The sequence below is a fragment of the Thamnophis sirtalis genome, unplaced genomic scaffold (assembly GCF_051295495.1).
Source record: "Thamnophis sirtalis isolate CommonGarterSnake01/CBP01778 unplaced genomic scaffold, rThaSir2_p1.2 scaffold_4, whole genome shotgun sequence".
Classification (NCBI taxonomy): Eukaryota; Metazoa; Chordata; class Lepidosauria; order Squamata; family Natricidae; genus Thamnophis; species Thamnophis sirtalis.
The window spans coordinates 10,826,062-10,852,555 of NW_028261384.1; the positions used below are offsets into that span (position 1 = coordinate 10,826,062).

Sequence of the window (26,494 nt, forward strand, 5' to 3'; positions counted from 1 at the left end):
GTAGGTGCTGCACTATGGGAACCGGATACGGGTTTGCCTGCAGGGCCAAATTGATGGTCGACTTGTAGTCGGCACATATCCTCACCGATCCGTCGGGTTTGACCGGGAGGACTATGGGGGTTTCCCAACGGGCGTGATCTACGGGCTCGAGTACCCCCTGCTCGATAAGTTTATCCAGTTCAGCGTCTACCTTTGCTCTCAATGCGAAAGGGACCCTGCGTGCCTTCAGCCTAACGGGAGCGACCTGGGGATCAAGGCAGAGGGAAATGGGGGTGCCCTTGTAACAACCCAATCTCCCATCGAACACATCCGCGAACTCGTCTAGGACGCTATCTGCGGAGAGGGGAACTACCCTGTGCACCCCTTCTATGGTGAGGCCCAAGGCGGGGAACCATTCCAACCCCAGGAGAGCGGGCAGGTCGTTCCTGACGATTAGGACTGGGAGCTTCCCCTTAAAATTCCCGTATTCCACCCGGATGTGGAATATCCCAGCTGTGGGAATCCCATTTCCCTGGTAGTCTAGGAGGGAGACCCCGACGGGGCGCAATCTGCTCTGGGGAACCCCGGGACAAAGGCGGGAAAACAAAGCCCAAGATAGGAGAGAACGGGAAGACCCGGAGTCCACCTCCATTTGACAAAGCTGACCTTCGAGTCGGACGGCGGTGCTTATCTTGCGGCTACCAGCGGGAACGTGGGATGCCTGGTAGACCACGCAGTCGGCGCTGGAGGGCTGGTAGGTTGAATGGCAGTCCTCAGCTCGCCTCGCAAAACGTGGCTGTTGGCGGCGTTGCGGTTGCGATGCCTGGCGCTGGTCGCTGGGCTGCATGAACGATGGGGCTGGCAGGAGAGCCCGGCAGACCCTGGCGAGGTGCCCTTCTCCTCGGCAGCGGCGGCAGACGGCAGAACGGAACGGGCAGGCTGCGCGGCTGTGGCGGCCGCCGCATCCGCGGCAAGGTGCGTTTACGGCTGGCTGAGCGGGCGTCGGTGGTTGCTGGGGTGGCCTCCGCTTCGGCTGCGTCCTCATTTGTCCGACGATTTCTTCCTCCTCCTCCTCCTCGTCTTCGGCAGGGGAGAGGTCGTCGACGAGGTGCGTCTGGGTGGACGGCCCCGCGGCGGCTTGCGCGGGGGGGTTCAGCTGGAGGCGTTCCATGTCGGCCGTGGATTGTTCGGACAGTTCGGCTGCTCGTGCTGTCTCCACGGCTTGCAACAGAGTGATTTTGTGATTCCGGAGCATGCGGCTGCGCAATTGCACGTCGCGGACCCCGCACACAAACTGCTCCGCGAGGTTCTCCTCCAGGTCTGCAAAATCACACTGGGCGGCCACAGTGCGCAAGGCCTCCAGGAACTGGCTGATGGATTCATTGGGCTTTTGCACTCGGCGGCGGAAAGCGAAACGGCGTGCAAATAGAGAGGGTGAGGGAGCGTAGTGGTTCCTCAGCCTGGACATCAGCTCGTCCCACCCAAGTTTGTAGGCTGGCCTCGGGGCGGCCAGGGCTCTCGCAGAGGCGAACATGGAAGGCTCACAGCAGGACAGGAAGAAGCTGCATTTCTCCTCGTCGGTCTGAGCCTGGTTCTTCGAGGCGATCAGGTAACACTCGAACCGCTCCATGAACCCGTCCCATGATTCTCCGGTGGCTACGCCGAATGGCGCGAAAGGAGGAAGCGACGATGCCATCATGGTATGGAGGCGGAGAGAGAGAGAGGAAAGGCGGAGAAAATTTCGCGTTCGCTGCCGGGGTTCTCAGTCTGAGATAGCGTTCGAGCTGGTTCAGACGCGGTGGCAGCTGGCTGTTCTTCTCCGTGGTCGCGGGAATCGGGATCCCACCCTCGTCGCCAGTTTTGTATCTTGGAGCGAAGGGAAGGACGCGACAAGAAAGTATGAGGAAGTGACTTTATTCAGCTCATAGTAAACTGCGATTCAACGTGGCGTGGTTCGCGCCAAACATTTATACCCCCGGGTTTGAACGAGGAGCCAATGGGGCGTCGAGTAGCTCGACCAATCAGGGTGAAGATTGAACCGGCTCCGCCCGGGAACCAATCAGGAAAGGAGTCCTTTACACACGCGTTCGTATTTCCCGCGCTAGTATTCAACAGTATTCTCTTACCTTCCCTACCAATTCGCAAATATGAGGGCGCATGCCCACCTCCTCACATCGGCTCAGCCTTCTGCGCATGTGCTTTTGGTGAAAAAAAGGGCCTAATGGGATGCCATAGAACCAGGGAGGGAGTTAGGGTGGGCAACCACAATTTCCGCTACCGGTTCGGGCAAACTGGTCGAACCAGTAGAATACCACTTCTAGTACCCTTGTCCCATTGTCTTTATGGCACTTTCAAGTTTACAGTGGGGCGAAGATTGGATTGCTTAAATTGCTGAATAAAGCAGAATGGTATTCTGATTATTCCTCCCTTGCCCCCACCACCCGGGTGAAAATACCATTGAAATACATATTTTGAAATCCTGATTAATTTTTTCACAACATGACATATCAAAACTGCTAGAAAGACCCTCAAGTTTCGCCCTGGCCATCCTCAACACTGCTGCGTCCTTCCTTTGCAGATCTTCAAAGCACAAAAACATGGTTTTATTTAAACTTACGCTCACTGCGCCCCCCCCATCCCAGTTTTTCCTGCCTTGGGACTAAGGGAAGCTATATATGAGCATTTGAAATGTAGGCCTGTGAATTTATGACATGGATGAAAGTGCACATTACACGGCAAAAGGAAAAAAAAATAGAGGTAGTCCAGCAGAGCAGTACAACAAGGAAAGTCAATAACAATAACAAAAACAACAGCAAAATGATAATGCCTTAGAAATAATGCTAAACTGCAAGCCGCTTCTGCTAATGGGTTTGTAATTTGGAATGGAGGTGATTAAATTGGTTCTACTAAACATTTCCACTTAAGTGGTTTGTAGGTAGGGGTGTTATATGGATTGGAAAAAATGGCTGAGTTGTTTTCGAATTGAAGGTACCAAGAGGGAGACAGAAATGTAATGGGTTGCTCTGTGCTTGGAAAGTCCATTTACCCCTGGAATGCAAAGCGCAGTGAACTCATTAGGGAGGAAGCTAATTGCTTTCTTTGCCCCCCCCCCCTTCCACCTGCAAGAACAATTTTTTTTTAGGGCAGTTTACTACAAAATATTAAATGCCACGTTAACAAAACAACCCTATTTTCCAAGGCACCCGAAGGCCGGACAGAGAACAATGGATGGAAACTGACCAAGGAGAGATTCAACCTAGAAATAAGGAGGAACTTTCTGACCGTGAGAGCAATCAACCCATGGAACAGAAGTTGCCTTCGGAAGTTGTGGGAGCTTCATCACTGGAGGCTTTCAAGAAGAGACTGGACTGCCATCTGTCAGAAAATGGTGTAGGGCCGTAATGGCGAACCTATGCTGGAATTGCATGCAGAGCCATCTCTCCAGGCACACCAGCTGTCACCTGTTGCTCTTCCATGTTCTGGCATGTACATGCGTGCCGGCCCGGTGTTCTTCACGGCTCCCTGGTGTGAGCTCCCTGGCGTGAGCTTCCTGAGCTTCCGATTTCTGATAATATGCCAGGCAGCTGGTCTTTAAGTGCACATGTGCTCCAGAAATTGGAGGACCAGGTGACCGCGCCCATGTGCATGCTGGAAACGAGAAGCTCAGCTTCCCAGCACGCGCATATGCTCCTGGAAACTGCTTTTCCTGTTTCTGGAGCTCCTGCATGTCCACGCCGGGAAGCTGCTCTTCTGGTTTCCAGTGCTCCCACGCATGCACACTCCTGTTTCAGCACTTGGTGCCGAAAAGGTTCGTCAACACTGGTGTACATCAGTGGTGAAATTCTACCAGTTGTCACCACTTCGCTAGAACCACTAGCAAAAAATGCTAAGGTTCGCCCGAACCAGTAGTAAAAAAAAAAAAGCTTTGCAGGATTTGGGAATGTTACTTTTATGAAAAGAAGGACTAGGGGAGACATGACAACAGTCTTCCAATATTGGAGGGATTGCCACAAAGAAGAGGAGGGTATTGAATTGAATTTGAATTTATTGCACTTATATGCCGCCCTTTTCCCCCGGAGGGGACTCAGGGTGGCTCACAATCCAAGTCAGGGAAGGGGATACAGATAAGGGATAAAAAGACAAACAAAACAATACACAATTTAAAAGCACACAACAACCATACCATTCGTGGGGGGGGGGGCAAAAGCTCTTTAGCCCCAGGCCTGTCGGAACAGCCAGGTTTTAAGGGCTTTGCGGAAGGCCTGGAAGGTGGTGAGGGTTCGAATCTCCACGGGGAGCTCGTTCCAGAGGGTCGGAGCAGCCACAGAGAAGGCTCTCCTCTGGGTAGTCGCCAGCCGGCATTGGCCGGCGGATGGAATTCGGAGGAGGCCTAATCTGTGGGATCTAATAGGTCTGTTGGAGGTAATTGGCAGCAGGCGGTCTCTCAAGTACCCAGGTCCAATACCATGAAGGGCTTTATAAGTGACGACTAGCGCCTTGAAGCGTATCCGAAGACCAATAGGCAGCCAGTGCAGCTCGCGGAGGATAGGTGTTACGTGGGTGAACCGAGGTGCACCCACGATCGCTCGCGCGGCTGCATTCTGGACAAGCTGAAGTCTCCGAATGCTCTTCAAGGGCTGCCCCATGTAGAGCATGTTGCAGTAGTCCAGTCTAGAGGTCACAAGGGCACGAGTGACTGTTGTGAGGGCTTCCCGGTTCAGGTAGGGACGCAATTGGTGCACCAGGCGAACCTGGGCACTAATTGTCCAAAGCACTTGAGGGCAGGACAAGAAGCAATTGATGGAAACTAATCAAGGAGAGAAGCAACCTGGAACCAAGGAGAAATGTCTTAACAGTGAGACAGCTTGAGCAGGGGGTTGGACTAGTAGACCTCCAAGGCCCCTGCCAACTCTGTTCTGTTGTTTTTTTTTCTGTTTTCAAATCTGGATGTCTAGATTCACCTTAACCCACCTCCAGATGTTGGGAAGTCAAGTCAGGAAGACATCAGTTTCACCCCAGTGCCAGGTAGTCACAGCCCAATTTGCAGACTGGCTGCAAACTGGGAATTCAGGCCAACAGTTATACCAGGGCTCAATAATAAATCCCAGCCCTCCAGTCACTTATTCAGTCTTTGACTTGATTTGGTAAAAGGCCCAAAAATTATTTGGCTAGATTAAAATTTTTATTGCAGACAAGAAGCCTTAAAAAGAAAAAGCATTGATTTCCCACCCCAGTGCAAAAAATTCGGAGCCTTTACATATTGTATATATGTGTGTGTGTGTGTGTGTGTTTCTGTTTGTGCTCCAGATGTTCATCCTACACATTTTTCTTCCACTCTTCTGAGTTATTGAATTCTTGGGCAGTATTTTAATGGCCTTGGGTGGCAACTGAGATCCGTTGATATAATAGTTCTCTCCAGCCTGGAAATGGCTGGTTGCTGCCTTGCCAGATTCAATCCAGACAAATTATTTGGCTGGTCAGATAAATTCATTTCCACTGCAAGCCATGAAACAGATTCTTTTCAAAACAAAATAAAAGGCAGCTCCATCTGTCTTCTGAGGGGCTTTCCAATAGGAGGCATTTGGTGAGCCTCAATAGCCCTGCTGAATTATGGACTGTACTGCTCAGAGACACAATTCAACATCTGTTGGGACACAGATTCTCTTTCTGCAATAAGAGAATCGCATTGCCTCTGATATGAAGGAATGACTTTATAATATTCATTTAGCAGATTGAATATAGGTCAGCAAGCAGCTGCCTTCCAGTGGAGCTGAACTCTTTTTATGGCTCGGTTATTATCTTTCAGGGTTATTTCAGCAGATTTTGGAAACTGCAATGTTGCAGTTGGTTGCCTTGGCATTTTCCGCTAGGAAACTGAATTCTTTGGGGAGAAGCAAACAATGGTGCCAATGTCACATGCTCACTTTTGGAGAGACAAGCTCCACTGAATTCATCTTGACTTAGATACCTTCCATTAATATGTTCTAAATAACATTGGGTTAATTAATATCAAGAACATATTGAATGAGCGAGGTTTAATCCTTTCACCACCATCTCCTAATCCTTAGCCAAAGGGGAATCTATCAAGAGCTGTGATGGCGCAGTGGTTAGAATGCAGTGTTGCAGGCTAATTCTGCCAACTAACAGCAGTTCGATCCTGACAGGTTCAAGATTGGTTCAGCCTTCCATCCCTCCGAAGTGCATAAAATGAGGACCCGGATTGTTGGGGGGCAATATGCTGACTCTGTAAAGCGCTTAAAGAAGGGTGTAGCACATTAGGAACCGCTATGTAAGTCTACTGTAAGTGCTATTGGTTGTATCAGTGATGCAACATGATTTAGGACTATAGTATGGTGAAACGGTAAAACTCCATTTTAAAATTTCATTGGTGAATCGTCACTGCCATCATTATAAGCTTTGATAAGTGTTGTTCTTCATCTTTATGAGGTGGCAAGGTGTCTCTTCAAGACATCGAAATCGTGTCATCCACCACTGTCAGAAATGATGAACGTGCTGATGATATGCCATAAAATTGTTGATGTCTCTTAGAAATCACATGGGTAGATTTTTATTTTGACCGTCAGAGATACTCAGTGTTATCTGTATAGAGAAAAGTTGATTTGTGGCCCTCACACTAGCTGATTCAGACAGGTCATATTCACTGGTTCCTCTGTCTTTTTTCAAAGCTACCGTATTTTTCAGAGTATAAGTATTTTTTCCCTCAAAAAAGAGGCTGACAATCTAGGTGCATCTTATACACTGAATGCAGCATTTTTTGCCTCCTGAAACTCCACCCCTTCACCAAAATGGCCTTTAGGAGGCTTTTGGGGGCTGAGGAGGGCAGAAATGAGTGAAAAAATGGCCCGTCCCCCCTGCCCAGTCCCCAGCAGCACTCTATAAGCTTCCTAAAGGCTATCCATGCCTTTTTTGTGACAAAAAACAGGCCCATTTTTGCAAAAAATGGGTGGTTTTTTGCTCGTCCCCCCCCCCCCTGGAGCACTTTACAAATTTCCTAAGAGCTATCCATGCCCTTTTTTTGGAAAAAAAATGAACCCATTTTCGCAAAAAAAAAATGGGCCGTTTTTGGGAGGTTTGCAGAGTGCAAAAACTTTTTTTAAAAAAATTCCTCTTCAAAACCTTGCTGCGTCTTATACTTCGGTGCATCTTATACTCTGAAAAACATGGTATTAATGCAAATAGCTGTCATAAAGTCCTTTAGTAATTAATTATCTCATTTGTTGAAGAAGTACGCTCTTTGGACTTAAAGCTTTGCCAGTCACTGGATGGTTCTGAGGTTTGAAAGCTCATTCATCCTCATCATCTACCTATAATTTTCTAAATTAAAACTCCCCTACTCTTTCCTCTTTCACTTCTTTTATGAAGTGCTAGGTTCATTTTCCTTTTTTTTAATAATTGCCTGCCAAAGGAGTATATTTTACTTTGTGTAAGGAAGAACAACCCTGAGTTTAGGAGCACCTCTGTGCAGAGTCAAGAAACATACAACACTGGATAAGAAAAATCTTTTTTTTAATTTAGTTTGTCAAACATGTAAAAGATAACAGGTATAAGTATAAACGTAAGTATGACCACAGTAAAAGGGTACGAATAAATGGAGACAGGACGGTAGGGACACTGGTGTACTTATGCACACCCATAAGGGTGTGCACCCTATTAGGAATAGGACAGTCTTAGGTTTAATTATGGGAGATGTAACAACAGAATCAGGTAGAGCATTACAGGCATTGACCACTATGTTGCTGAAGTCGTATTTTCTGCAATCGAATTTGGAGTGGTTTACCTTGAGTTTGTATCCATTGTTTGCTTGTGTATTATTGTGGTTGAAGCTGAATTCTAAGCCGCCCTGAGTCCCCCGGGATTGGGCGGCATATAAACCTATTAAATTGAGAATTGAATTGAAGTAGTCATTGACAGGTAGGACGTTGTAGTGGATAATTTTGTGTACTACGCTTAGGTCAGACCATAGGCTGCCTAGTTCTAGGTCAGTGATGGCGAACCTTTTTTGGCTGCCGTGCCAAAAGCGGGGGGAGCACAGGGGGTCATGTGTCAACGTGCCACACCCATAATACTATGGGTGTGACACCACCAGCCTGCGCACACATGTGCGCGACCAGCAACACCAACACCCCCGCTTTTGCCATGATTTTTTTGCCCTCCCCAGGCTCCAGAAGCTTTCTAGGAGCCTGGGGAGGATGAAACAGACAGTTCCACCACAAAACCGTGCTTGACTAAACCACGCACGACTAAACCACGTCGCTGACGTCATCAACAGGGCGACAACAGCGCGGAGACAGAAGCACGCTGTAAACCCTAAACCTAAAATTAACCCCTAAACCTAAACCTAACCCCCCTAAACCTAATCCTAAACCTAACCCTAAACCTAACCCTTAACCTAACCCTAACCCTTAACCTAACCCTAAACCTAACCCTAAAGCTAACCCTATAGCTAACCCTAAACCTAACCCTTACCTTAAGTTGAATCGGCTTGCTTTCAAAGCGCTATTTAAAGCGCCCTTCTTTCTCCGCGCTGGCTGTTGTCGCCCTGTTGATGATGTCAGCGACGCGGTTTAATCGGGCGCGGCTTAGTCGAGCGCGGTTTTGACGGGCAGCCTTCCCTGCCCCACGTTCTGGATACCCTGCAGAGGCCTCAGGAGCTTCCCTGAAGCCTCCGGAGGGTGAAAAACGGACCTACAGGGAACCGGGAAGTTCGGGAATGGTGACTTCCGGTTTGTCCATAGGGGGCCATTTTCGACCGCTGGAGCCTCCAGGAGGCTTCCCTGAAGGCTCCGGAGTGTGAAAAACAGACCTATGGACAAACTGGAAGTCATCATTCATGAACTTCCAGGTTCCCCATAGATCGGTTTTTCACCCTCCAGAGGCTTCAGGAGGCTTCAGAGGGCAAAAAACAGCCCTACGAGCAAACCAGAAGTGACTTCAGGGAAGCCTCCTGAAGGATCCGGAGGGTGAAAAACGGTCCTATGAGCAAACCGGAAGTGACTTCAGGGAAGCCTCCTGAAGGATCCGGAGGGTGAAAAACAGTCCTATGAGCAAACCGGAAGTCCATTCCTAAACTTCCGGTTTGCCCGTAGGGCTGGTTTTTTGCGCTCTAGAAGCCTCCAGAGGGTGAAAAACAGCCTCAAAAGAAGGCCGAAGTCAGCTGGCCAGCACGGACATGTGTACTGGCCAGCTGACAGGGCAACACTTTGCGTGCCCTGACAAATGGCTCCACATGCCACTTGTGGCACACGTGCCATAGGTTCTCCATCACGGTTCTAGGTTTTCCAAGCCCAAAATTTTAAGCCTGGTGTCATAAGGGATTCTGTTGTGAGTAGAGATGTGAAGTACTCTTCTTATGAAATACCTCTGGACTCTCAATTAATATCCAATATACAGTGCGGATTCCAGACAGATGAGCTGTATTCAAGAATTGGTCTAGCAAAGGATTTGTATGCCTAGGTTAGCAGTACAATATTAGCAGAAAAGAAGCCTCGCAAGATTAGGTTAACAACTCTTAACGCCTTTTTGGCAATTCTGTTACAATGAACTCTGGCAACAATACAGAAAAGCAAAATGGCGGAGTATGTGGCAATGGGGAAATTGTAGTCCTTGACTTACAACCATTCCTTTAGTGACCATTTGAAGTTACAACAGCCCTGAAACAAAGTCGCTTTCAATCAGTCCTCACACTTACAACGGCTCCACAATCATATGAAGAAAAGTTGGTTGCATATTTACTGTGGTTGCAGGGCCACAGATTCGTGTGATGGCCAGTTCTGAGCTTCTCAGACAAACAAAGTTCATAGGGAAAGCCAGGTGTGTTTAACAAGCACCTGATCCACTTAACAACTGCATTGATTGACCTAAACAACCATGCCAAAAAAAGGTCATAAAATTGGACACAACTGATTTAACAACTGCTTTGTTTAGCAGAGGAAATTCTGGTTCCAACTTCGTAAATCAAATACTATTGGTATATATTCATAATAGAAATCTAGCCGAGGTGGCGCAGTGGTTAAATGCAGCACTGCAGGCTACTTCAGCTGACTGCGGTTCTGCAGTTCGGCTGTTCAAATCTCAAGGTTGACTCAGCCTTCCATCCTTCCGAGGTGGGTAAAATAAGGACCCGGATTGTTGTTGGGGGCAATATGCTGACTCTGTAAATCGCTTAGAGAGGGCTGAAAACCCTATGAAGCGGTATATAAGTCTAACTGCTGAAAGCCCTATGAAGCGGTATATAAGTCTAACTGCTATTGTTCTATTGCTATTGCTATATTATTTGCTATATATTGCTATAGCCATATTAACCAGCTTATGCAAAGCAATAGTATTTTTGCTATTGGGTTTTTTAAAAGTTCAACAACAGCATATATGAGTTAAGGATTACATCTTATTCTATTCCTTTACTTAATTAATAAACATAACAACTCACAGTCTCCCCATTTCCAGAGAATATATTCCCAGAGAATATAGTCAGAAGGGGTAAATAATAAAAAAAGAGGAATAAATTAAACATCATGATAACAGGAATGCAAGCAATAATTTTGCTCCTCCGGGATTGTTTTATTCCTTTTCATCTTTATTCATATTCAGTTCTAAAACTCATTTAAGAATGTCATATTTCCATGGGATTGTTGTCCATAACAAGGGTACCACAACTAAGAATTCTCTATTTCTATTTCTTGCAAAAAGCCTACATGAAAGCTTCCATTCAGAGTTAAATTTTGCCCATTTCCTCTAATGAGAGCCATTAATTTTGTCACCCCTGTCAGTTTCATCACTTTCATTAATCACTGTCTCATTGTCATCATAGTATAATCTTTCCAACATTGGGCATATAGAAGTCTTAGTGTCATTACAAATATAAGATTTAAGTACCATCAAAAATTTTTAGCATTTTCTGCATCAACCCCATTAAGAAAATTTCTGATCTAAATTGTATCTAATGTTTCAGTTTTTTCTTTAATTAATGTATGTAACAATAGAATAATAAAATTGGAAGGACCTTGGAGGTCTTCTAGCCCAACTTCCTGCTCAAGCAGGAGACCATTTCAGACGAGTGATTGTCCATTCTCTTCTTTAAAACCTCCAGTGATGAAGCACTCACAATGTCTGGAGGCAAGTCATTCCACTGGTGAAATGGAAAAATTAGAATATCATGCAAAAGTTTGTTTATTTCACTAATGCAACTTAAAAGGTGAAACTAATATATGAGATAGACACATTACATACAAAGCAAGATAGTTCAAGCTGTAATAATGATGATGTGATGATTATGGCTTACAGCTCATGAAAACCCCAAATCCACCATCTCAGAAAATTAGAATATTATATGCAATCAATAAAACAAGGATTGTACATAGAACAATATCGGACCTCATTTTCTGTGGTGTACATTGTTTAGAGCTGGTAAAACCTCAGGAGGACAAGAAACACCAGGTTAGCAGATTCTGCTCCTTGTGAGTGAAGTCCTTCCCAACTATAACATTAGTTCAGGTATTTATAATCAATTCCATGTGCAAAGCACTCTCCAAGCCATTATTTGTCCTTGCAAAATTTGGGCAAATATGCCCAAGTTCTGACAGGCATCCTCAGCATTTAATAGCCACCTGCCAGCATAATGATGGCTCTAAATAAATAGATAAAAATAGCAATGACTTTCTTCTATCCAAGTGAGAAGTAATATTTCTGTGCTGGCAGGCAATTTGGAGGCCTTAAATTTGATTGATTTGATTTTATTAAACTTAAAGAATAAAAGACATAACCCTTAGGCATGCCTGATTCTTACATTATTCCAATAAGTCCCATCTCTATATAGCCGTGATGGCGAATCTATGGCATGCGTGCCACAGGTGGCACGTGAAGCCATTGGTTAGTGCATGTGAGGCATTGCCCTGTCAGCTCCAGCGCACATGCTGGAGAAAGCCTCTTGGAGCTTGGAGAGGACAAAAAACAGTTCCAAAAGTGGGTGGAGGGTGGGGGTCTCACGCACATGCGTGGGTGGTGGGGTCATACTTGCATGCAAAGGGGGCGTCATACGCATAGAATTATGGGTGTGGGCATATCCACTCACGAACACCCCCCCCCCGAGCTCCCCCCCCCATTTTTGGCACGTGATGGTAAAAAGGTTAGCCATCACTGCTATATAGGCTGCTGTGTAGCTTCTGGAGTTGGTGATTTCTGCATAAAAGTTCTGTGTATAAACCTTTTCTTTTTATTTATTTTTTAAAAATTGATTTGAGAAGCTGGGCACCATGTCATTAATAAAATTTCTAAAATGTAGACATCTATATTTGGAATTGCAACAGGGGTGGGTTGCTGCTGGTTTTACTACCACTTTGCAACTCTTTGCTCATGCACAGAACAATTTACAATGAACTGTGCGCGCTCAGTCACTAAAATCCAAAATGGCGGCAGCCCAGCGGCAGCAAGGGAACCAGTTCAGGGTGTGGCAGGTCTGGGTTGCTGCCTGTTCTGCGACCCAGGCCTGAATTTCACTACTGGTTTGGTCGAACTGGGAGCAACCCACCTCTGAATTGCAAGCATGAATGCCCCAACACTGGAAGTCTTTAAGAAGATGTTGGATAGCCATTTGTCTGAAATGGTATAGGGTTTCCTGCCTAGGCAGGGGGTTGGACTAGAAGACCTCCAAGGTCCCTTCCAACTCTGCTATTGTATTGTATTGTATTGTATTGTATTGTATTGTATTGTATTGTATTGTATTGTATTGTATTGTATTATAGCCATCTGCCATTGTGAGTAAGAATGTTTGCAGCTGAAATGGAATAAACAGTCACCTCTATGATTTGAAGCTACAACAGTGTCACAGGCATCCAGGATGCCTTTGTCAAAAAGATATGAGTTACTGACAGTCTTTGACCTATGACCGTAATTGAGCCCAGAATTAGGATGGTAAGTTGTAGTGGCCATTAAGTGGGCCACCATATGACTCCATCTGATTTTACAACCTTTTTTTCTGCCATGGTAATTAAATGAATTTTAAATGACAGAGGGATACAATCATTGATCAAGGGAGGTACTAATATCACTCTATAACGCCTTAGTAAGACCACATCTAGAATACTGCAACCAGTTTTGCTCACCAGACGATAAAAAACAGTTATTGAGACGCTACAAAAATGCAGAGAAGAGCAACAAAGATGATTAGGGGACTGGAGGCTAAAACAAGAGCCAAGGTGGCGCAGTGGTTAAATGCAGCACTGCAGGCTACTGCTAGATCAGCAGGTCAGTGGTTCAAATCTCACCGGCTCAGGGTTGACTCAGCCTTCCATCCTTCCGAGGTGGGTAAAATGAGGACCCAGATTGTTGGGGGCAATATGCTGACTCTCTGTAAACCGCTTAGAGAGGCCTGAAAGGCCTATGAAGCGGTATATAAGTCTACTGCTATTGCTATATGAAGAACAGTTGCAGGAACTGGCTAGTCTAGTGAAGAGAAGGATCAAGGGTGATGTGATACCAGTGCTCTAGTATTTGAGAGGCTGCCACAGAGAGGAAGGACTCAAGCCAATAATGGTATCCTATTATCTTCACTACCCGTTCGGTGGCGGGAGTGTGTACATCTGGGCATGCGCAGAAGGTCCATGATGATGGGCGGGTGGGTGGAGCCTCCCGCCACCACCACTACCAGTTCACCCAAACCGGTGCAAACTGGCAGAATACCACCTCTGACTCAATCTATTTTCCACCTGAAGGCCTGGTTATCCAACATCTTCTTAAAGACAGTCATTCTGCCTGATGATGGTTGGCCTTCTCGTAAGGTATCTCTGTCCCTTGCCAGGAAGTTGATGGTTTTAGGATTTCTCTCAATTTAAGTGAGCTCACTTTGATCAGGGAGTTGTTTTAAAAATAGGTGACCCAATCTAAAAAACATGTTCCTATCTGATTCAGTTCTAACTAATACATAGTGAGTGGAGCTTTTGTAAAACTGGAATTTTTTGGAATTTGCTTTCGAAAATTGCTGAAGGAAGAACATTAAAGCATTAAGGTTCTAGAAAAGGTTTATCTGGAATGGAATGGAATAGAATAGAATAGAATAGAATAGGGAGTGGAGTAGAGTAGAATAGAATAGAATAGAATAGAATAGAATAGAATAGAATAGAATAGAATAGAATAGAATAGAATAGAATTCTTTATTGGCCAAGTGTAATTGGACACACAAGGAATTTGTCTCCGGTGTATAAGCTCTCAGTATACATACAAACAAAAAGTGATAAATCATGATCATAATCATCATAAGATACATTCACCAGAGATCATAAGATACAGCACTTAGTGATAGACGTAGGGTAGTAAGTAAGCAGTCAACATAAATCATATTAGGATTCTAAACAAAACAATTAATACAAATCCTAAAATACAAGCAACAAAGTTATAGTCATAAGCAGATAAGCAAATGGGCGATAGGAAAGATGAGAAGAATAACAGTACTGCAGTCCTATTAGGTAGTTTGACAGTGTTGTGGCAATTAGTTGTTTGGAAGAGTGATGGCATGGGGGAGTAAATGCAAAAAAACTTTTAGGAGAGAGGCACTGAGTTTCCCTCAGTGGTTAAGAGATCTTCATCATACAGTTGTAAGACAACTTCTAAATTTGACAGATGAAGTGCAAGTTACCGATAAAGAAAAACATTTGTAGCTCAGGGCTGAAATGGAAAGTCCTTGGTGCTCTCTGAGCTTGGCTGCTTTCTTGCAGACATTTCATTACTCAAACCAGGTAATATCATCAGGGCTAACAGGGAGTGTGGCTTGCTCTCAATTTATATCCAAATGCCTGCTCTGTCCAGTGTTGATGGGAATGGTCTTGGAGGTTCTTTGGTTGGGCTGTTTACTGTTAGCTTCTTTGATTGAGGTATTGTTTACTTCTTGTTCGGTGGTCTGAGGTTAACCTTGGTGTTAATCTCTGTTCATCTGGGTATTGATTGCTGATGGGAAGGTCTTTTTGTTTCCTTTTTGGCTTGGCTTGTTGATTGTCTTGTTGGAAGAAAAGTCCATCTGGGTTCAGTTCCAAGTGGGGAAAAAGACACTGGAAACATGGAGGCTGCTTGGAAAGATGGTTTTATGGTGGATAGGATCACATGGCTTGAGCTCCTGAACAGAAAAGGGGGGATCACATGCTTCCAGATGTTGGCTAAAGAAAAAAGAGAGAGAAGAAGGGGCTTGCTGGGTTTTTGATACTCTCTTCAGCCCCACCTCTCTGTTTCCTGTTCCTGTGTAAGAAACATATTCTGATTGGTTGTCAGACTCCCATGGGGCCATGCAACTCTCTAGGCTGTGTTTTGAGACCAAGTTTGATTGAGTTTCCAGATGCCATGTGGTGAGTTTCTGTAGAAGGCTAATCCTGTCTTTATTATGTAAAGTAGACTAGCTCAGGCTTTAAGGACTCATTGACAAGGGGGTGGGCAGGAAGCTGCAGGGAGCTACTCTGTCTTTCAAAACATGTTTCTCCCTTTTCACATCCAGGGAAATATAATATTCTGCCTTCTTGATATTTTCCAGGATATTTCAGTTTTCTAGCAGCGAGGTGGGTTTTAACTTCCTACAGTTTCTTTTGGCTTGGCTTCTTGATTATCTCTTTTGTTTAAGTCTAAGTGTCTATCAGCCAACTTGTCAGAGTTCCGGCCTTCTAGAAATTCTCTAGTGTTTTTGGTCTCGGCTTGGTCAAAGGTGCTCACAGTTTCCCAGTTGAAACTGTTTACGGTTTACGGTTTATTAGGATTTGTATGCCGCCCACTCTCGAGAGACTCGGGGCGGCTTACAGATAAAAGCAGGAAGGGGGAACATATAAGAATTAAAAAGAACAGACATTAAAATTTCACAACATTCATATAGCTTAGAATGGGGCTGGATAAATCAACAGCCCCTAAACTATGGTTAGGTCTGTCCTTAGGCAGGGAAATTAAAGAGTTTTCATTATGAGGTGGTGTCTTTTTTTTTTGAGTGCTAGGATGGATGTGTTCTGTTAGTCTTCTGCTTGTACGTAGTGACTGTTGCAGTCTTTACACTATGTTGTAGATGAATTCTGTTTTTTTCTTCTGGTGGAGATGTAACTTAAATTATAACATCTGATTATAGTAGTGGTGGTGGGGATTCATTTCTGCAAATTTACTAAAGTTGCAGATACTGAAATAAGAAGATTATAGTTGCATTCTCTCCCAACATTTATTTTTGATGAGCAACACACACATCTACTGTGAGCTATTGAGAGATATTAACTCTGAGAATTATTGATTTCCAAACTACTCTAATGCTTCATGGAGAGCATAAGGCCCCTTCTTAAATATCTACAGAGTGAAGAGAGAGAGATTACAGATAAGTGATAGATGATTTTGAAAAGCGTCCTTATTTACGAGATGATTTCGAGGCCAAAGCGAAGCTGCAGTTGGAAAATCTAAAGTGTGATTCTATGGCTGATTCAAAAGCAGTTTCTTTTTTTTTTTTAGAGAGAGAGAGATTGGAAAAGAAAATGCCCGTAATTATCTTGCTCACAGCCTCTTGACCTGGGTGGTTTCCAGGCTCCATGTATTCCATGCTTATTCATCATTTTCACATTTAGGAAATGATAGCTTTTGAGGGCTAGGTTTTTTGTTGTTGTTAGTTGCGAAGTCGTGTCTGATCCATCGCAACCACATGGACAAGGTTCCTCCAGGCCTTCCTGTTCCCTACCATCCTCTGGAGTCCATTCAAGCTCACGCCGACTACTTTAGTGACCATCCAGCCACTTCATTCTCTGTCATCCACTTCTTCTTTTGCTCTCAGTCTTTCCCAATATGAGGCTCTTCTCCAGGGAGTCCTTCCTTCTCATTAGGTGGCCAAAGTCTTTGAGTTTCCTCTTCAGGATCTGGCCTTCTAAAGAGCAGTCAGGGTTGATCTCCTCTAGGACCTTGCAGTCCAAGGGACTCGCAGAAGTCTTCTCCAGCACCATAGTTCAAAGGCCTCCAATCTTTGGCGCTCAGCCTTCTTTATAGTCCAACCTTCACAGCTATCCATTGCAACTGGGAAAACTTGACTATATGCACTTTTGTTGGCAGGGTGATGTCTCTGCTTTTTAGTATGCTGTTTAGATTTCCCATAGCTTTCCTCCCCAAGAACAAGAGTCTTTTAATTTCTTGGCTGCAGTCCCCATCTGCGGTGATCTTGGAGCCCAGGAAAATACCTCTAGTTATAAGCTCTAGGTTATAACCACCACTAGATAACCTCTAGGTTATAACCATCTCAATATTCAAATTACAGGAAATAGGTTGCCTACAGATAGACAGCTAGTGTAGATTAGCTGAGCGTGTGGCTAAAATAATATTTTCCAAGGAAATACAAAGAATAAAAGTGTTGATGTATATTCCTACTTAAAAATGGAACAGTCCTGTACCCAATTTTAATATAGTTAATCTGAGGTGGTTATGCAATCAAGAGAAAGTGAAACCAGCCACAAAGGTAACAAGAAGGCTATGCCCCAAGTTTTAAAGCATCTTTGATTTATTTGCAAAGACAATTAAGTTTGATCCTTTGTAATTACCCAAAACTCCTGCAGCTTCTCCTGTAGACTGGCTAAGATTTGGTCAAGAATAGCGATGGCTGTAGCTAATTTGTTGGGTTCCGTTTAGAAGAAAGTCTCATCAATATTAAATAAGGTAGCTTCTTCTAAACTAGAATCCATAGATTGCTTTCGTGTGCTTGGCCTTCTTCAGGTTGTAAGTAATTAAATTGGTTAGTTAAAGGCCATTCCTCTTCCTTGTATTTGCACAGTAATAACCTACCCCAGATATGTCCATATTGATTAGCGGAGGCTGGCAAGGAAGTAGCAAGCTAGAAATAGAAGAAAAGCATTGCTGAGTTAGTTGAAGGTATGTCTATCGAACAACCACGTCAATTTGTTCCTTTGTGGAACTACAAATTTATTTTGAATGTTCAACCAAAATCACGTTCTTTATAATGTTAGCATATTGTTTCGTTTCTTGTTTTCTGGAACAAGTCAGCCTCTCTTCTCCATGATGGCCTTTTACATGCTTGAAGATCATTCTACATATCATTCTTTCACATGCCAGTGGTTGTGGCAGTGGTTACAACCATCAGAATTGTTTTTCTTCTAGATGTCTTACACTTCTTGAACATACAATAGTTTGTTAATATGCTTCCTAAAATGTAGAACACAGAATTGGATTCTATCTATCTATCTATCTATCTATCTATCTATCTATCTATCTATCTATCTATCTATCTATCTATCTATCTATCTATCTATCTGCCAAATACCACTCACTCATCATGAAATCTCCAGAACCGTAAAGCCTATAAACTTGAAATTTGACATGTATGTTCCTCTTCGCTTCTAGGCGCTCGCTAAGAAAGGATTTTTTGAAATGACCATCAAATCATTAGTATTTCTTATACAGTAATTAACACACTCTGATGCTAAGAAGTTCTACTCCCCTCCCCACTTGAAAAAAACTCTGTTCTGACTGCCAGTTGCTTCACATTCCATTACCTCAGTTCAAACTGGCAGATGTTCCACTCCTTCACTCAGGAGTGGTCTGGGGCTCCTTACTGTACTGTTAGTATCTCACCAAAATGTCTACGCCTTCCACATATGGAACTGATCATTTCACCTTTTCTGGACCTGTGCCAGGATAATCTATAAATCATGTTCAAGCTGGTTTCCTTTGCCTGCTATCCTGGTGAAAGTAGCTTCTTGTGGAGAGCAGAGGGAATGGCCTAGAGCAGGGATGGCCAACTGTGGCAACTTTAATACTACAAATCTCAGAATTTGCAGCAGCCATGCTGGGTTGTTTGCACACTACCTGTTAAAGAACTAAAATATCAATACTTCCTGAAAAAATGACTCTTTTATATAATCTTTGAGAGAAGGGAAAAGATACATTGATTTATGTTTTGCATTTGCTTTAAAATGTTATACTTGTTTCTCTGAACATATTCTGGATACTTGCCCACTCTGCTTGTATAATTTACCATTCTGAACCGAAATTTATCGATAAGTATAAAATGTGGGTTTATATTTTATAATAGATTTGAAATCCGCAGCAAACGTTTCTTATGATGCATACTTTTTGAATAATAACATCAAACTTAAAATATGATTTTCACAAGCTCCTGATATATTTATGCTGCAAATGAAAGGCAAGAGTTATATTAGGGTTAGTTCAATTTGCTTTTTAAATCTACTCCATTTGGAAGTTTTACACATTCCCAGGAATGGGAATGCTTTACTGTGAATTCCTTACTGTGAATGACAAGTAATAGATTGATAGGATCATACCTAGAAAAACTTAAGAGAAAAGCAATGCTTTTTTTCTTCAGCAATGAAAAGACAGGGATATGCACACTAGATTTTGGTATTCCATATCTTCTGATAGATTTAGTTTCCATAAACGAGCTGTTAAATAATTTTTTTAAGTCTTTGGTGATGGTTACAGTTATTCAAGTGACAAAACAGTTGTCTATAACTGAAATGGAAGTCAGAGCTTTGCAAGTGATCCTAAGCTTATATAAATCAGCACAAACCTATCTGTTTATTCCAACTCCCTGGCATTATTTATAGCTTCTCTGTATCTCTGTTTATGCATGGGAATAAACAGGCTGTCAGGAGCTGGACATGAGCTAACAGTTATCTACAAGAAGAAGGATTCTCTGGTGCCCTGTTAGACTTAGAGCAGCATATAAACTGCAGTAAACAAATATATAATCATATATCAAACTGACTGCTGCTTGGAAGGATAAGCAAATTCAGGTGTCTTTTACTTATTTTTTCCATCTCTTCTTTCTGGAATAATTGTGTTCTTTCTTCCCTTCCCTTTCCTTGGATCTTTTTTGTGTGTGCATATCAGGGGTGGGTTCCTGCCAGTTGTAACCTATTCTATAGAAGAGGTTCCACAAATCTACTGTGCCGTTTAGAACAGGTTCCAGCTCCCTTCCCCCCGCTCGTCCGCACCACGCTTGCCCCGCCCACCATTCACTGATTGGCTGGCTCACCAATCACTCCGTTCACCTCTAAGAATCATATCTAAACCTTAAAATCTTAAAGCTGTCAAGTTTGAACATCCCTGAGGTTTTTTTTCTAAAGGGTTAGGGATGCAAGGATCTTGTAACTTGGCAGCTGTAAGACTTGCATGCTTCAAATGCCAGAGTTTCTGAGCCAACATTTTGGTTGCTAAGCAAGAGCGTTGTTAAGTGAGTTTCACCACATTTTACAAGTTGACTACTCCCACCTAGTCACATGACTGCCAAGCCACTCCCACTTGGTCACATGGCTGGCAAGCCACACCTGCCAAGTCACATGGCTGGCAAGTCACTCCCACAAAGCAGGCCACATCTACAGAAGAGGTTCTAAAATAATTTGAAACCCACCACTGGTGGATATCCTCTTTTCTTGTCCCAAAGATGCTTTTTCAGGAGGCAACTGGACTTTCTTGTTTTTTTTTTTTTTCTTTTGAAGACATTTCACTTCTCATCCAAGAAGCTTCTTCAGCTCTGACAGGACAGTGGGGAATGGAAGGATTTATATTCCTTGTAGGCAACTGGCCCATTTGCATCTTTTTAGAGGGTGGTTGAAGCCCTTGGAGGTTTATCTGTGTTCTCAGGATCACCTGAGCGTGACCCGTCAAAACCGCGGAGGACAAAATTGCGCTCGACGAAAGCGCGCATTTGACATCATCACAGCGCGACGAAAAAAATTAAAAATTGAAATAAAAATAAAATTAAAGCAAGCCGATTCACATAAAGGTAAGGGTTAGGTTTAGGGTTAGGGTTAGGTTAAGGGTTAGGGTTAGGTTTAGAGCGTTAGGGTTACGTTTAGCGTTAGGTTAAGGGTTAGCGTTAAGTTTAGCGTTAGGTTAAGGGTTACGTTTAGGGTTAGATTTAGGGTTAGGCTAAGGGTTAGGGTTAGGTTTAGGGTTAGGTTTGGGGAGGTTAGGGTAAGGTTTTTGCTTTATTTTTACATTTTTCGATCACAGCGCAATGTTTTCGTCGCGCTGTAATGACGTCAAATGCGCGCTTTCGTCGAGCGCGATTTTGTCCTCCGCGATTTTGTGGTGGAACCCACCTGAGTGGTGCAGTTTTTCCTCTGGGAAACCCATTCCTACTCCCACACCATTCCAAGGGTGTCTATCCCAAATTGTATTGCTAAAAGTCTGTAGAGATTCTCAGTCATCCAGGTCATGGTTGTCCCCAAGATCTTTTTTCAAGAGACACCTGAAAAAGCACCTTTAAGACAACCATGACCTGGATGACTGAGAATCTCTACAGAATCCTCTTTTGGCTTAGCTATGTTCTATTACAAGTAGCCCTTCACTTATGGGTACAGTTGGGGCCAAAATTTCAATTGCTAGGCAATGCAGTCAATTAAGAGTGCCACCATGTGCCTAGCCTGATTTTACAATTCATTTTTACTGTGCTCATTACATGAATCGCTGTGGTCATTAAGTGATTCACATGGTCCTTAAGCCAATACAGTTTCCCAATTGACGTCGTTCATTGCAAACCAGCTGGGAAGGTTACAAATGGTAATCACAAGACCCCCCGGGACAGTGCCACAGTCGTAAACACATGCTGGTTGCCAAATGCTCGAATTTTGACCATGTGGGAATTCTGCAAAGGTGAAAACTGTTCACTTTTTTCAGCACTATGGTAACTTTGAATGTGACTAAATGAATGGTTATAAGTGGAGAGCTATTTGTTCACTCCAGCCAATTAACTTAGATGAAGATATTCCTCCTTACTGAAGAAGCTTTTGGAAACTGTGTCTCTTCAAAGTATAGATGATGCAATAGCACTAGCAATATCACTTAGACTTATACACCGCTTCATAGGGCTCTCCCCCCCCCCAAGTTTTATTATTTTATTCATAAATATTTTGAATACAGCCCATTGACAAGGTATATCATTTACAGAAACATATGTGTGTGTGTGTGCGCGCGCGCGTGGGCATGCATGCACTCAGTATACTCCCTCTCATATTTGGGCACACCAGGTGCTTTGACAGATGAAAAAACACTTAATCACTCCCCTGGCTCATCTGATAAGGGAGGAGAACTTGTAGCTTAGAGGTTAATACAATTGCCTAACATGTAAGCAGCCCACGTTCGAATCCCAGCAAGGGTATGGCTAGCTGATGAGAGCTAAAAAGCTTGAAATACATCTATACTAGTCTCCCTTAATTTCTTTATCAGCAAAAATGTGTTACACACACACACACACACACACACACACACACACACACACACCGATAATATAACAGTATTTTATCTAAATTTCTGTTTATATTGGCTTATTTATACTTCTATACTTATAGAGCTATACTCATTGATTGTATTGGCGTATTTATAACTATGAATTTCTTTTTGTATTGACTTATTTATACTCCTATACTTATACAACTATAGTTGATTGTATTGGTGTATTTATAATTATGAAACACCTTAATAATTAATTCACACATAGAAATGATTTTTCTTCGTCTGATTTCTACCTCTTGTCTCTAAAATTGCGTAAAATCTATTCCATATTAATTAATGCTCTGTGTCCTCTTTATCTTTTATTTTTAGAGTCAGTATGTCTATTTTGGCACAATCTAAGATTTTCCAAATTATATCCTCTTCTGGTGGGGTGTTCTCGTTTTTCCAATATTTTGCGGATATTATCCTTGCTGCTATCATGGGACTATGGAAACTGTGTCTCTTCAAAGTATAGATGATTTAATAGCAATAGCAATAGCACTTAGACTTATACACCGCTTCACAGCTCTCTCTAAGCCAGTGGTAGTCAACCTGGTCCCTACTCCCCACTAGTGGGTGTTCAAGCTTTCATGGTGGGCGGTAGGGATTTGCTGTAACTCTGCTTTATAAATTTTATAAAGTAAAGTTACTTCCCTACCTTATAAATCACCATTACTGTGGAACCGGTGGGCGGTTAGAAAATTTTACTACTAACAGAGATACAAAAGTGGGCAGTAGGTATAAAAAGGTTGACTACCCCTGCTCTAAGTGGTTTACAGAGTCAGCCTATTGACTCTCCAATAATATGAGTCTCATTTTACCCACCTCGGAAGGATGGAAGGCTGAGTCAACCTTGAGCCAGTCAGAATCAAACTCCTGGCAATGAGAAGAGTTGGCCTGCAATATTGTATTGTAACCACTGCGCCGCCACTGCTATAATAGTTATGGCTGTTAAAATAATTCACCTTATTATTGCTCCTTATTTTTAGGTTGTTGCACTTACTGTTTGTTCATCGTTTCTTCTCCTTTTGCGGCTTGTAGGAGCTGGTGGGAAGTAATCCTCCGCAAAGGAACTGGAAAGGAATTGCAATTGCTCTACTTGTGATTCTGGTGATCTGCTCCTTGATTGTCACTTCTGTTATCCTGCTGACACCAGGTATTTATATAATCTATAGCCTTTGTTGCTGCTGTTGTTGTTGTTGTTGTTGTTGTTGTTCTAATTTCAGAATCTTCCCAAAGGCATTTTAAAAAGGCAGAGGCCTGATTTTATTCTGCTGGGCTGAGAGATCAGTCCTACAATGATAATCTCTAAGCCCTGTCCTTTTGAGTCCTAATAATCTTCAATAAAAGGTTGGATTTGGGTTTTCTTAAAAAATAATAATATCAAAAGTATACGTGCATATATCAAAGAACCATAGGTATCCTTATCCTGCATGAAAAGAGCTGCTCAAATGAGATAGCAACTGATCTTCCCACGGAGGTACCCTGTTTCCCCAAAATTAAGACCCAACTGGAAAACAATCCCTAGCATGATTTTTCAGGATGCTCGTAATATAAGCCCTACCCCCAAAATAAGCCCCAGTTAAGACTGTCATTCAGATGGATGCATTTAGTACCGTATTTTTCCCAAAATAAGACTTAACCAGAAAATAAGGCCTAATGCATCTTTTGGAGCAAAAATTAATATAAGACCCAGTCTTATTTTGTGGAAACACGGTAATTCTCCACTTATAACCACAATTAGGTCCTTATAACCACAAATGGGTTCATGAGTCAAGACACACATATATGACCAGCCCCAATTTCAAAAATAGTTTTTGCAGTGGTCACTTAGCAAATAACACAGTCATTAAACTGATCCATTCTTTGAATGGGTGGGGTTCTTTTTGCCAGAAACTGGTAAAAAAAACATTACAAATTGTGTTCATTTGGCTACAAGGCATTGCAACCAACTATAAATGTGAGCCACTTGCCAAGTTGAAATGCAATCCTGTAACTACAGGAGGGTAACACAATTTTTACGTGTTTATTACATTTATTTATTAAGTTTTATTTATTTATTAAACTTTTATGTATTTATTTATTATTTAATAGGGAAGCGGTGGCTCAGGGGCTAAGACGCTGAGCTTGTTGATCAGAGAGGTTGGCAGTTCAGTGGTTCGAATCCCTAGCACCGCGTAACGGAGTGAGCTCCCATTACTTGTCCCAGCTTCTTCCAACCTAGCCGTTCAAAAGCATGTGAAAATGCAAGTAGGAAAATAGGAACCACCTTTCCTATTGGGAAGGTGACAGTGCTCCGTGCACCTTCGGCATTTAGTCATGCTGGTCACATGACCACAGAGAAGTTTTTGGACAGTGCTGGCTCTTCTGTTTAGAAACACAGATGAGCACCGCCCCCCCTAGAGTCAGGAATGACTAATACATACATGCAGGGGGATACCTTATTTATTTATTAGATATATTTTCTACCCATCTCATCATAAGTGATCTGGGCAGCTTATGTTGGCTGAAAGTGCATTGCAGGCCATAAAGCCCTATTTTTGAGACTTTTTATAAGTCCCAACAGTCATTAAAGATTAATTGTAAACCAAGGATTACCTATATATTCAGTTGTATTGCCAAAACAACGGCTTACGATAGGTCAAACACAACCAGCTGCCCACCAATGAAGTCAAGTTTGACACCCCTGCCTTAAATGATTCAGTTACTGGTCTCTCCTCAATCTGAAGGACAATATTAGAAGTAACGCTCAACCCTTAATGCACTTCCATGCCTGGGACTTCACTGACATTAATGGGGAGCATTTCCAAAATCAAAATATTTAAAAACCAGGTTTTTGTATCAAATGATTAAAGGAGAGTTGTGCCGCCGGGCATCTTTTCCATTATTTATACTTTTACTTGTTATGCAGGCCACACGCATCCCTATTTAAAGATGCCATAAACAGTTTCCTTTGAGCCAATTAATGGAGAGGAAAACGGCTTTTCACTTCAGCAGTCCCAAAGTACTCCAGCCACTTAAGATTCAGCCATGAAGCCGGCTTCATTTCATTAACAGGCACACAAACTTCCGTTTGTACTACACGCTAAGGTTTTTAGTTCTAAGAACCATTGCCACACACTAATCAAAGGGAATGGAAGGACTATGCAAATCAAAGCAGGATGTCACAGCAAAGAATGAAAAGGCTGTGCAAAATATATCACAGCATCACAAGGGTTTGGGTTGGTGTTTTTTTTTTTGCACCTATGCAAATGAAGGTGTGGTATCAGAGGAGTTACAAATGGGCTATGCCCATGAAGGCGTGACATCATAGCACCAAGAGATTTTTGTACACCTGTCCTATGAGGCAGCACCATCTCTACACTAATCTCTTGGCTCATTGGCCACAGTTGACAGGGCAAGCAACAAATGAATTATTGACCAGCATATAGGAACCTGTAGATTTTTTTTCCGGATGATCCACTACCTCATTAAATTGTATCGTATGGAAGGTAAGTCTCAAGTTTCCTTTGGCTGACCATTGTCTTGATTGGGGCTTGTCCTCCATCCCCTTAAGGTTACTCTAATTATATTATAGGCTGTAACTACTAGATGGGTGTAATTTTCCATGGAAGAGACACATAACATCTGGTCTGATCTATTGCTGGCTCTTTCTTCAGTATGTATTTACATTGGGCTTACATAAAGCTTAGAGTGAGGTCAAGCATACAGTAAATCCTTTGTACCAAGTGATAGACTAACATCGCCTTCATCTTCTACAACAATTTCAAGGACCCACGTTTCATTATCTGCAAACACAGGTATCCTTACTTAGTGGTCACGATTGAGACTGACAATTTCATTGCTAAGCAATACTATCAATAATCAAATACTTTGGCCACCTAATGAGAAGGAAGGACTCACTGGAGAAGAGCCTCATGCTGGGAATGATTGTGGGCAAACGAAGAAGGGGATGACAGAGAGTGAGGTGGCTGGATGGAGTCACCAAAGCAGTCGGTGTGAACTTAAATGGACTCCAGAGCAATAGCAATATAGCAATAGCAATAGCAGTAGACTTATATACCGCTTCATAGGCCTTTCAGGCCTCTCTAAGCGGTTTACAGAGAGTCAGCATATTGCCCCCAACAATCTGGGTCCTCATTTCACCCACCTCGGAAGGATGGAAGGCTGAGTCAACCCTGAGCCGGTGAGATTTGAACCGCTGAACTGCTGATCTAGCAGTAGCCTGCAGTGCTGCATTTAACCACTGCGCCACCTTGGC

General features: G+C 43.1%; 1 protein-coding gene across 5 annotated transcripts in view; it reads left to right on the top strand.

The window, feature by feature from the left end:
• Positions 1 to 26,494, top strand: part of DPP6 (dipeptidyl peptidase like 6) — a 637,674-nt gene that overhangs the window by 426,095 nt on the left and 185,085 nt on the right. For all 5 annotated transcript variants that reach the window (XM_087712475.1, XM_087712477.1, XM_087712474.1 and 2 more), the window contains exon 2: positions 23,275 to 23,389. In XM_087712475.1, coding sequence (XP_087568601.1) covers positions 23,275 to 23,389 — 115 coding nt within the window. The remainder of the gene's footprint in view (positions 1 to 23,274; positions 23,390 to 26,494) is intronic.